We start from the raw sequence: 12,613 nt of genomic DNA, 5'->3' as shown, positions 1-12,613 counted from the left end.
TCCCGTGGCCCCACATGGAGCCCTGCAGGGAGCCGTCTCAGGGCGACCAAGTAACGGGGGTCTGAGACCGCATGCCGGCCCTCCTGTCAGACCAGCCTTTCGGGCACAAACAGCTGCTGGAAAAGTCTTCCAAACCAGTTTCGAGGCACAAAGATGCACCTGAGCAAACTTGAGAGAAAAGAGAGAGGGGTTAGGTCTGGACGCCCTGGGCCCCTGAGGCTTCCATAGTAAAGGACTGGGCTCGTCTCCGTCTGATGAATCCACCCCACACGCAGCAGGTGTGACGGACGTGGGGGCCAGAGCTGCCCCAGGAGGCGGCCGGCCCAGGGTTTCTTCCACGTCTGGGTCCAGTGATCACCGGCTCTGAGACCCAGACAAAGCCTTGATTTCCTTTGAACGGGGGGTGGTAACCGGCCTGATGCGTAAGAGGAAGTGTTGACAGGACACCCTGGTGGGTGGGTCCCGGCCAACCCCACTGTGCCACCCGCCCAGCCCCCACATCTGGCAAGATCGCACTGCAGACTCTCACCTCTGACCTGTAAGAGGCTTGGGCGCTGGGGACCCAGTCCTGTTCACTGTTCACCTACCAGAGGTCCTGGCAAGACAGGAAAACGAGAGTATATGTGGAATTCATAATTCATGAGATTGCATTTTTAACTTAAATAGTATTGTTTCCGCAGCCCCCGGGGCACCTGGAGTCGGGGCAGGGGGGAAACGCATCTGATGGGCGCTGGGCCACAGCACCGACCCGCCTGTGAGCACACGAGGCACCCCAGCCTTCCTTAGTGGTGGGAACACTTGCTTCTAACAGAAGGCAGCTCTTTAGAAGCCAGCGTTAGGGGTATAAGGTGGACGAGGTTAGTCTGCCTTTTCATTTCTCTAAGTGAAACCCCTATGCAGGAGAAGCTAAAGCTCACAGGCTCTGTTCTCTGAAAACCGCCGGGACTTCCTGGTGGCCTTGTGGTTGGGACAGTGCCCTCACTGCCCTGGCCAGGGTACAGTCCCTGATCGGGGAACAGACATCTTAGAAGTCTCACAGCCGAAAAAATAAAAATCTTGAAACGCCACCAAATAAAGCCGAGTAAAGACCTAGTCTGTCCTGGCCGCGGCTTGCTGTGGTGTGTGTATCTGCCTCTGATGCAAGCTTCTGCCCAGCTTTCTTTTTTTTTTTTTTTTTGTTTTTAGTTTTTAGTTTTTTATTTTTTTTAATTTTAAAATCTTTAATTCTTACATGTGTTCCCAAACATGAACCCCCCTCCCACCTCCCTCCCCATAACATCTCTGTGGGTCATCCCCATGCACCAGCCCCAAGCATGCTGTATCCTGCGTCAGACATAGACTGGCGATTCAATTCTTACATGATAGTATACATGTTAGAATGCCATTCTCCCAAATCATCCCACCCTCTCCCTCTCCCTCTGAGTCCAAAAGTCCGTTATACACATCTGTGTCTTTTTTCCTGTCTTGCATACAGGGTCGTCATTGCCATCTTTCTAAATTCCATATATATGTGTTAGTATACTGTATTGGTGTTTTTCTTTCTGGCTTACTTCACTCTGTATAATTGGCTCCAGTTTCATCCATCTCATCAGAACTGATTCAAATGAATTCTTTTTAACGGCTGAGTAATACTCCATTGTGTATATGTACCACTGCTTTCTTATCCATTCATCTGCTGATGGACATCTAGGTTGTTTCCATGTCCTGGCTATTATAAACAGTGCTGCGATGAACATTGGGGTACATGTGTCTCTTTCAATTCTGGTTTCCTCGGTGTGTATGCCCAGAAGTGGGATTGCTGGGTCATAAGGTAGTTCTATTTGCAATTTTTTAAGGAATCTCCACACTGTTCTCCATAGTGGCTGTACTAGTTTGCATTCCCACCAACAGTGTAAGAGGGTTCCCTTTTCTCCACACCCTCTCCAGCATTTATTGCTTGCAGACTTTTGGATCACAGCCATTCTGACTGGTGTGAAATGGTACCTCATTGTGGTTTTGATTTGCATTTCTCTGATAGTGAGTGATGTTGAGCATCTTTTCATGTGTTTGTTAGCCATCCGTATGTCTTCTTTGGAGAAATGTCTATTTAGTTCTTTGGCCCATTTTTTGATTGGGTCGTTTATTTTTCTGGAATTGAGCTGCATAAGTTGCTTGTATATTTTTGAGATTAGTTGTTTGTCAGTTGCTTCATTTGCTATTATTTTCTCCTATTCAGAAGGCTGTCTTTTCACCTTGCTTATATTTTCCTTTGTTGTGCAGAAGCTTTTAATTTTAAATAGATCCCATTTGTTTATTTTTGCTTTTATTTCCAGAATTCTGGGAGGTGGATCATAGAGGATCCTGCTGTGATTTATGTCTGAGAGTGTTTTGCCTATGTTCTCCTCTAGGAGTTTTATAGTTTCTGGTCTTACATTTAGATCTTTAATCCATTTTGAGTTTATTTTTGTGTGCGGTGTTAGGAAGTGATCTAGCTTCATTCTTTTACAAGTGGTTGACCAGTTTTCCCAGCACCACTTGTTAAAGAGATTGTCTTTACCCCATTGTATATTCTTGCCTCCTTTGTCAAAGATAAGGTGTCCATAGGTGTGTGGATTTATCTCTGGGCTTTCTATTTTGTTCCATTGATCTATATTTCTGTCTTTGTGCCAGTACCATACTGTTTTGATGACTGTGGCTTTGTAGTAGAGCCTGAAGTCAGGCAAGTTGATTCCTCCAGTTCCATTCTTATTTCTCAAGATTGCTTTGGCAATTCAAGGTTTTTTGTATTTCCATACAAATCTTGAAATTATTTGTTCTAGTTCTGTGAAAAATATGGCTGGTAGCTTGATAGGGATTGCATTGAATTTGTAAATTGCTTTGGGTAGTATACTCATTTTCACTATATTGATTCTTCCAATCCATGAACATGGTATATTTCTCCATCTATTAGTGTCCTCTTTGATTTCTTTCATCAGTGTTTTATAGTTTTCTATATATAGGTCTTTAGTTTCTTTAGGTAGATATATTCCTAAGTATTTTATTCTTTTCGTTGCAATGGTGAATGGAATTGTTTCCTTAATTTCTTTTTCTACTTTCTCATTATTAGTGTATAGGAATGCAAGGGATTTCTGTGTGTTGATTTTATATCCTGCAACTTTACTATATTCATTGATGAGCTCTAGTAATTTTCTGGTGGAGTCTTTAGGGTTTTCCATGTAGAGGATCATGTCATCTGCAAACAGTGAGAGTTTTACTTCTTCTTTTCCAATTTGGATTCCTTTTATTTCTTTTTCTGCTCTGATTGCTGTGGCCAAAACTTCCAGAACTATGTTGAATAGTAGCGGTGAAAGTGGACACCCTTGTCTTGTTCCTGACTTTAGGGGAAATGCTTTCAATTTTTCACCATTGAGGATAATGTTTGCTGTGGGTTTGTCATATACAGCTTTTATTATGTTGAGGTATGTTCCTTCTATTCCTGCTTTCTGGAGAGTTTTTATCATAAATGGATGTTGAATTTTGTCAAAGGCCTTCTCTGCATCTATTGAGATAATCATATGGTTTTTATTTTCCAATTTGTTAATGTGGTGAATTACATTGATTGATTTGCGGATATTGAAGAATCCTTGCATCCCTGGGATAAAGCCCACTTGGTCATGGTGTATGATCTTTTTAATGTGTTGTTGGATTCTGATTGCTAGAATTTTGTTGAGGATTTTTGCATCTATGTTCATCAGTGATATTGGCCTGTAGTTTTCTTTTTTTGTGACATCTTTTTCAGGTTTTGGTATTAGGGTGATGGTGGCCTCATAGAATGAGTTTGGAAGTTTACCTTCCTCTGCAATTTTCTGGAAGAGCTTGAGTAGGATAGGTGTTAGCTCTTCTCGAAATTTTTGGTAGAATTCAGCTGTGAAGCCGTCTGGACCTGGGCTTTTGTTTGCTGGAAGATTTCTGATTACAGTTTCAATTTCCGTGCTTGTGATGGGTCTGTTAAGATTTTCTATTTCTTCCTGGTTCAGTTTTGGAAAATTGTACTTTTCTAAGAATTTGTCCATTTCTTCCACGTTGTCCATTTTATTGGCATACAACTGCTGATAGTAGTCTCTTATGGTCCTTTGTATTTCTGTGTTGTCTGTTGTGATCTCTCCATTTTCGTTTCTAATTTTATTGATTTGATTTTTCTCTCTTTGCTTCTTGATGAGTCTGGCTAATGGTTTGTCAATTTTATTTATCCTTTCAAAGAACCAGCTTTTGGCTTTGTTGATTTTTGCTATGGTCTCTTTTGTTTCTTTTGCATTTATTTCTGCCCTAATTTTTAAGATTTCTTTCCTTCTACTAACTCTGGGGTTCTCCAATTCTTCCTTTTCTAGTTGCCTTAGTTGTAGAGTTAGGTTATTTATTTGGCTTTTTCTTGTTTCTTGAGGTATGCCTGTATTGCTATGAACTTTCCTCTTAGCACTGCTTTTATAGTGTCCTGCAGGTTTTGGGTTGTTGTGTTTTCATTTTCATTCATTTCTATGCATATTTTGATTTCTTCTGTGATTTGTTGGTTATTCAGAAGTGTGTTGTTCAACCTCCATATGTTGGAATTTTTAATAGCTTTTCTCCTGTAATTGAGATCTAATCTTAATGCATTATGGTCAGAAAAGATGCTTGGAATGATTTCGATTTTTTTGAATTTATCAAGTTTAGATTTATGGCCCAGGATGTGATCTATCCTGGAGAAGGTTCCATGAGCACTTGAAAAAAAGGTGAAGTTCATTGTTTTGGGGTGAAATGTCCTATAGATATCAATTAGGTCTAACTGTATCATTTAAAGTTTGCATTTCTTTGTTAATTTTCTGTTTAGTTGATCTGTCCATAGGTGTGAGTGGGGTATTAAAGTCTCCCACTATTATTGTGTTATTGTTGATTTCCCCTTTCATACTTGTTAGCATTTGTCTTACATATTGTGGTGCTCCTATATTGGGTGCATATATATTTATAATTGTTATATCTTCTTCTTGGATTGATCCTTTGATCATTATGTAGTGGCCTTCTTTGTCTCTTTTCACAGCCTTTGTTTTAAAGTCTATTTTATCAGATATGAGTATTGCCACTCCTGCTTTCTTTTGGTCTCTATTCGCGTGGTATATCTTTTTCCAGCCCTTCACTTTCAGTCTGTATGTGTCCCTTGTTTTGAGGTGGGTCTCTTGTAAGCAGCATATAGAGGGGTCTTGTTTTTGCATCCATTCGGCCAGTCTTTGTCTTTTGTTGGGACATTCAACCCATTTACGTTTAAGGTAATTATTGATAAGTATGATCCCGTTACCATTTACTTTATTGTTTTGGGTTCGGGTTTATACACCCTTTCGTGTTTCCTGTCTAGAGAATATCCTTTAGTATTTGTTGGAGAGCTGGTTTGGTGGTGCTGAATTCTCTCAGCTTTTGCTTGTCTGTAAAGCTTTTGATTTCTCCTTCGTATTTGAATGAGATCCTTGCTGGGTACAGTAATCTGGGCTGTAGGTTATTGTCTTTCATCACTTTAAGTATATCTTGCCATTCCCTCCTGGCCTGAAGAGTTTCTATTGAAAGGTCAGCTGTTATTTATGGGAATCCCCTTGTGTGTTATTTGTTGTTTTTCCCTTGCTGCTTTTAATATTTGTCCTTTGTGTTTGATCTTTGTTAATTTGATTAATATGTGTCTTGGGGTGTTTCGCCTTGGGTTTATCCTATTTGGAACTCTCTGTGTTTCTTGGACTTGGGTGATTATTTCCTTCCCCATTTTAGGGAAGTTTTCAACTATTATCTCCTCAAGGATTTTCTCATGATCTTTCTTTCTGTCTTCTTCTTCTGGGACTCCTATAATTCGAATGTTGGAGCGTTTCATATTGTCCTGGAGGTCTCTGAGATTGTCCTCGTTTCTTTTAATTCGTTTTTCTTGTTTCCTCTCTGATTCATTTATTTCTACCATTCTATCTTCTATTTCACTAATCCTATCTTCTGCCTCCGTTATTCTACTATTTGTTGCCTCCAGAGTGTTTCTGATCTCATTTATTGCATTACTCATTATATTTTGACTCTTTTTTATTTCTTCTAGGTCCTTGTTAAACCTTTCTTGCATCTTCTCAATCCTTGTCTCTAGGCTATTTATCTGTGATTCCATTTTTATTTCAAGATTTTGGATCATTTTCACTATCAATATTTGGAATTCCTTCTCCGGTAGATTCCCTACCTCTTCCTCTTTTGTTTGGTTTGGTGGGCAACTCTCCTGTTCCTTTACCTGCTGAGTATTCCTCTGTCTCTTCATCTTGGTTATATTGCTGCGTTTGGGGTGGCCTTTTTATATTCTGGTAATTTGTGGAGTTCTCTTTATTATGGAGCTTCCTCACTGTGGGTGGGGTTCTATCAGTGGCTTGTCAAGGTTTCCTGGTTAGGGAGGCTTGTGTTGGAGTTCTGGTGGGTGGAGCTGGGTTTCTTCTCTCTGGAGTGCAGTGGAGTGACCAGTAATGGGTTATGAGACATCAAAGGTTTTGGAATAATTTTGAGCTGCCTGTATATTGAAGCTCAGGAGAGTGTTCCTGTGTTGCTGGAGAATTTGAGTGGTATGTCTTGTTCTGGAACTTGTTGGCCCTTGGGTGGAGCTTGGTTTCAGTGTAGGTATGAAGGCATTTGATGAGCTCCTATTGCTTAATGTTCCCTGAATTCAAGAGTTCCCTAATGTTTTCAGGCTTTGGATTTAAGCCTCCTGCTTCTGGTTTTCAGTTTTATTTTTACAGTAGCCTCTAGACTTCTCCATCTATACAGCACCGATGATAAAACATCTAGGTTAAAGATGAAAAGGTTCTCCACATTGAGGGACACTCAGAGAGGTTCACTGAGTTACAAGGAGAAGAGAAGATGGAGAGGGTAGTTAGAGGTAACTGGAATAAGATGCGGTGAGATCAAAAGAGGAGAGAGCAAGCTAGCCAGTAGTCACTTCCTTATGTGCACTCCATAGTCTGGACCGCTCAGAGGTATTTACGGAGTTATACGGGGCAGAGGAGAGGGAGGAAGTAGACAGAGGTGGCCAGGAGGATAAGAGAGAGGAATGAGGAGAGAGACAAATCCTGCCAGTAACCAGTTCCTTAGGTGTTCTCCACCATCTGGAACACACAGAGATTCACAGAGTTGGATAGAGAAGAGATGGGGGAGAAAAGAGACAGAGGCCACCTGGTGGAGAAAAAGGAGAGTCCAGAGGAGGAGAGAGTGGTCAAGCCAGTAATCTCGCTCTCAGCTGAACTTGGGTAGTGAAGTTTGGGTTTTTAAATGTACAAAATTGACAACAAAAACCTAAGAGCAAAGATTAAAAATCTGTTTTTGAAGACAGTGGTCTGCTTTTCTGGTTGCCTGATGTCCTCTGCCAGCCTACAGAAGTTGTTTTGTGGAGTTTGCTCGGCGTTAAATGTTCTTTTGAGGAATTTGTGAGGGAGAAAGTGGTCTTCCCATCCTATTCCTCCGCCATCTTTTTCTGAATCCCCGCTTTCTTCTTAGAAGGCAATGGCACCCGACTCCAGTGCTCTTGCCTGGAAGATCCCATGGACGGAGGAGCCTGGTGGGCTGCAGTCCATGCGGTCGCTGAGAGTCAGACACAACTGAGCGACTTCAGTTTCACTTTTCACTTTCATGCATTGGAGAAGGAAATGGCAACCCACTCCAGTGTTCTTTCCTGGAGAATCCTAGGGATGGGGGAGCCTGGTGTGCTGCTGTCTATGGGGTCACACAGAGTTGGACACAACTGAAGTGACTTAGCAGCAGCAGCCCAGCTTTCTTGAGCCAACACGAACGAAAGCCGCCTTGCCCTGTGTTCCTGTGTGAACCCCGAAATGCCCCTCCCGGCCAGGCAGTTGAAGGGTGACGGTCACCGTCATTTGGCCGCTGAGCCTGGAGGCCCCAGCAGTGGGTAAGGGGCACCATGTGCACTGTGCCCGTGTGAGCCCGGCGTGTATCTGTCGGCCCCGTGTGCACTGTGCCCGTCTGAGCCCGGCGTGTGTCTTACAGGTGCCAAGGAGATCGACATTGCCGCCACCCTGGAGCATCTTCGGGACCAGCGACCAGGCATGGTCCAGACTAAGGTAACCGGCCAGGCCTGGGGCTCGGGGTCGGGGCGCATGGGGCGGTTTTCTCAAAAGGAGCGAGGGGCAGGCTGGCCAGCTGCCTCCCACACCACCTCCACTCAGGACTGGATGCGGGCTGCCCATCCCAGGAGGTCGGGGCGGCTCCGGCTGCAGCCCCAACGTTCCAGCCTGAGCAGATGTGGTTGGACCTCAGGGCCCGGGACCCTCCGTGTGCCAGATGGGGGTAGTGGGGGAACAGTGGGGTCTCCCCATCAGAGGCCAGCGACGTGTGTGGCGTGTTCCGCCCAAGCCCACAGCCACAGCCCCACTGCGGGGTTATTAGGACGGCGGTCACCAGAGTGTCCCTGGGCCGTGTTGGGCCCCTGAGCACCCTGAGTAGCTTACTGAAAAGGCCAAGTTTGCAGCGAAAGGAGCAGAGCCTAAAGATCCCTGGACAGCCTTGGGTTCCTTGGAGCCGGAACCAACGTCCACGTGCTGGCCCATTCCCTTAGCATTGCAGAAGTGTCCATGTCCAGCCACAGACACCCCACATGCACGTCCTGCACGGGGTCCTCTCCTTCCTGGCGTGGCCCAGACTCTCCGGGTGCCATCAGCGCCTCCACTAAAGCCGCCCTTGCAGAGGATTTCAGTTCTAAAAATCATAAAAGCCCTCCCGGGAGACCAGGCCGCACTGTGCTCCGGTGCCAAGTAGTGAGGGTCTGGGACCCCTGTCATCCCAGCTCGGGGTCTTACTGTCCCCACAGGGTGCCAGCAGCTCCTGGGCCCTGTTCCATGCCACAGACGGGACAGGGCAGCGTCTGAGCCTCGAGGGAGGGAGCACAGGCTTCACTCAGCCCGCTCTGTCGGGCGAGAAGGAGCCCAGTGCCTAGTAAGCACGGCAAGCACACTTTGACCCTGAAGGTCGTTTCTCAGAACAGCCTCATGGGCCCCTATGGCTGGTTCCACGTGGTCAAAGTCAGCCCCGAGCATGGAGGCAAAACCAACTCAGCTCCTTCGTGCAGAGCCAGGAAACCATTCTGGGTGGAACCAGAGGACATGCCTAGTGGCCGGGCCTCTGGTGCTCGCTGTTCCTCCAGTGGATGGGGTCCTGGGAGAGCTGGACCCTGCCCGCGCCTGCCTGCCATCCCAGTGACAGGCAGCCCTCGGGCCCAGGGGCCCTGGCGGAGCAGTCCTGCTGGGCTGCCTGTGCCGTGGGAGGTGGCCTGCTCATCCAGAAATCCAGGGTTGGCTCACTGTCCAGGACCCAGCCCCAAGGCGGCTGCTGCACGTGGGCCTGGAGGCTCGTCCCCGGGAGAGCCCACTGTGCTTCGGGAGGCTCGTGGCTGCCAGCAGAGGCTCTAGAACCTGGCAGGTCGTCCCTGGTGGCTGCGATGGTAAAGAATCTGCCTGCAGTGCAGGAGACCCGGGTTTGATTCCTGGACCAGGAAGATCCCCTGGAGAAGGGAATGTTTACCCACTCCAGTATGCTTGCCTGGAGAATCCCATGGGCAGAGGAGCTTGGCGGGCTACAGTCCCTGGGGTCGCAGAGAGCCGGACACGACTGAGCGACTGAGCGCAGAACAGCACACAGGTTTCTACTATGTACCAGCCACGCAAAGTGGAAATTTACCATTCTTCCCGGCATTGGGCTCAAGTCTGTCGATGACTGGAGCTATCAAGTATCTAAGCCATTGATAGGGCTCTCCTCCATCAGAGCCCCTTAGCTGCTATCGAGGGAGTCTGCATGGTTTGCTCTTTCATAGCTTCTTTGGTGTGACGGGGAAGTACTGGGGACACTGCTGCGAGTGTGGCATGCCGAGTCGGGAGCAGGTTGTGGACCCGGGAAGCCTGCCGGACAGGTGGGCTTGTCCTGTCTGCCGAGCCCCCGTTTCTGGAGGAGCAGATGGTTCCGACACCCGGGACTCGCCCCTAGTTTCTGCTCAGCAGGCCTTCAGGTTCCGCCTGCACGAGAAGCGTGTCCCGTCCCAGGTACACTGGTGTCCGTGGGCACACGCATGCCTAAGCTGGCACAGTGGAGGGTGAGACGAGGTTTCTTGGCAAACAGAAGTGAGTCGGACTGAGCCGGATGGTGGGAGGATTTTCAAAGAGCACAAGTACCACCCTTTCCATTCTGAGGCCAGGGAACCCCAAGGGGTCGTGACTGTGACCGTTTCCAGTGAGTCTCAGAGGGACGGGAGGCTGCGTCCAGCCCCACCCCTTGGGGGCCATGCTGGGGCTGGGGTCAGAAGGAGCTGGGGGAGGGGGTGCACGGAGCCTGCGGCAGCCACTGTCCCGGTCACACGTCCACCGCAGCTTCTCCAGCGACACAAGCGGAGATGAACATGGCGCAGCTGTCTGCTCCGGGCCTCCCCCTGCAAACCCGTGCCCTGCCCACCTCCCGCGGCAGCCTGCAGCTCTTCCCGTCCCCCCTAAACAGCTTCTCTCCGCAGGGTGGCACACGGAGCCCGCGGCTGCAGCAGAAGGCGCCGCTCACGTCTCCCTCCTCTGTCCCTCCAGGAGCAGTTCGAGTTCGCCCTGACGGCCGTGGCCGAGGAGGTGAACGCCATCCTCAAAGCCTTTCCCCAGTGAGGCCGGAGGCGCCCACGACCGGGGCCCCGTCAGCGCCCACGGACGCCGTGCCCGCCTCTCCTGCGGCAGCTGCCTAGTGATCTAGTCCTTAAGACTCTACAGTCAGTGCAGCTTAGCAGTTAAAACGTGTGTTTTTGTTCAGCCAAATAATAAAGGGAGGTCTACGGGCAGATGCAATGATGGGGGCAATCAGATCTTCTGTTTTCGATTTCTTGAAAAAACTTTATTTTTCCTTAAAACACACATCCATGTTCTTAATTGCCAATCATGTCGTATGGACGGCACCATCAGTGTGGTTCCCAGAAGAGGGCTGGTTTGTGACCTGTCACTCTCTGGAGGGTCAGCCATGCAGGGCGGGGCCCAGAGGGGCCACCAGGCCACCCCGGTAGAAGACATACTTGGCGTTTGTCCTTATGACTGTGCACCGGGAGAAACCGCCGGCTTCCGCAGCAGCTGGGTGGACGTGATGGCGACATTCTGTAGCCTTGGGGTGGATCGTGAAACACAGTCGTGCCAGCTCCTCATCTGATCTGGGCTGCTGCACACCCTCCCCCAAGCACTGCTGGGGGACAGTGACAGCCCCTCCCAAACTTCCACTCCCCCAGGACAGCCAGGGACCCTGGGGCAAACATGTTCCCACGCAGAGTGCCTCCTTCCAAGCCAGCAGACAGGGACACTTGGCAAGGCCCTGGCAGAGCCCCAACCTCCAGACACGGCTTTTAGCTACAAATAGGGGTTTACACGTGTGTCTGTCACTTCAGTCGTGTCCGACTCCTTGCGACCCCATGGACTGTAGCCCGCCAGGCTCCTCTGTCCACGGGATTGCCCAGGCAGGGATACTGGATTTCACTCAGATGCAGCTAAACGCTTCCCTGAGGGGTAATGAAAATGGAGGGCAGGCCTGCGTGGTGCCCTCCCCAGGAAGGCCTGGGCCCTGCTGGCATCCGGAGAGGACCAGGAGTGCCCACACCGTGGGGGAAGGGCGGGGAGACCTGCTGTGGCCTGCTTCTTTCCTGAATGGGATCCAGGCACCTGGGAAGCGGGGTCAGACGGGCCCCTCCGGGGCTCAGGCTCCTGGCCTCTCGGGCAGATCCCCGTGTCACACAGACACGCGTCTAGCGACCCTTCAGATTTGCCAAAACAGCGCTTGGGCCCCAAGTTACCGCCCCCACCCCAAACAGAAGAGTGCGCTTCACTAGACTGAGGACAGCTGGACACGGAGGGGGCTGTGCGGCTGCTCTGCGTGACGCTGCCTCGGTTTAGGGAGTAAGACGCTCCGGTGACCCTGGGCCCTCTGCTTCCCGTGTGGCACCCGTCCGTGCATCTTAAACAGATGCCACGCCTCACAACACGGGACAGGGGAGGTGGCCGACCGGATGGGGAGAAAGATGCCAAAATACCGTTTGTGTCTCTAAATGGTGTTGTCGTGCGTATCTGCTTCAACATGTCGATCATTTCCTTCCCAAAGCTGTTTCTCTACCTGGAATCTAAACATTTAATGGAAACTAGTTTATCTGAACATAGGAAGCATATTCCTACTTGTAACTCCTAACATTTTATGTCTCTTCAGTGTGAGATATACAAATATATTTAATTGTGTCTGATTAAACTTCTGATTTCACGTCTGAGCGGTCTTTATTTGGATGAGAGAAGTTTCTTGGGTTCTTTTTTTGTGTGTCCCATCCATCCTGTTTCCTGAAGCTGTGGGCGTTCAGATGCCAGAGCAAACCGTGCGCCCATGCAGCTCCATACTGAGTTCTAGCTTTATTTGCGGAGCTGGGTGCGTACAGGGGGCCAGAGTGTCACGGGTGGCTGCGAGTCTAGTCATTAAAAAGAGATGAAACAGTCTCGGGTGAGCGTTGGGGCGTGCTCCGCCTCTGGTGTCCCTGCCCCTCTTCACTGCATGTGTCTGCCCAGGGAGCGTCCAGGAGTGGTGGCCCATCTTTACTGCCCCCAGGGGAGGGCGGCTCCCC

General features: G+C 48.7%; 1 protein-coding gene across 3 annotated transcripts in view; it reads left to right on the top strand.

The window, feature by feature from the left end:
- The window catches only part of PTPRN2 (protein tyrosine phosphatase receptor type N2), a 618,076-nt gene extending 605,815 nt beyond the window's left edge, over positions 1–12,261 (top strand). For all 3 annotated transcript variants that reach the window (XM_042249105.1, XM_042249106.1, XM_027968410.2), the window contains 2 exons: positions 7,996–8,069; positions 10,569–12,261. In XM_042249105.1, the coding sequence (XP_042105039.1) occupies positions 7,996–8,069; positions 10,569–10,640 (146 nt within the window). In that variant the 3' untranslated portion in view covers positions 10,641–12,261. The remainder of the gene's footprint in view (positions 1–7,995; positions 8,070–10,568) is intronic.
- The last annotated feature ends 352 nt before the right edge of the window (positions 12,262–12,613 follow it).

Source organism: Ovis aries, chromosome 4, assembly GCF_016772045.2.
Source record: "Ovis aries strain OAR_USU_Benz2616 breed Rambouillet chromosome 4, ARS-UI_Ramb_v3.0, whole genome shotgun sequence".
NCBI classification, from domain to species: Eukaryota; Metazoa; Chordata; class Mammalia; order Artiodactyla; family Bovidae; genus Ovis; species Ovis aries.
The sequence above is the reverse complement of the archived record's forward strand: the minus strand, read 5'-3'. Positions and strand labels throughout refer to the sequence as shown.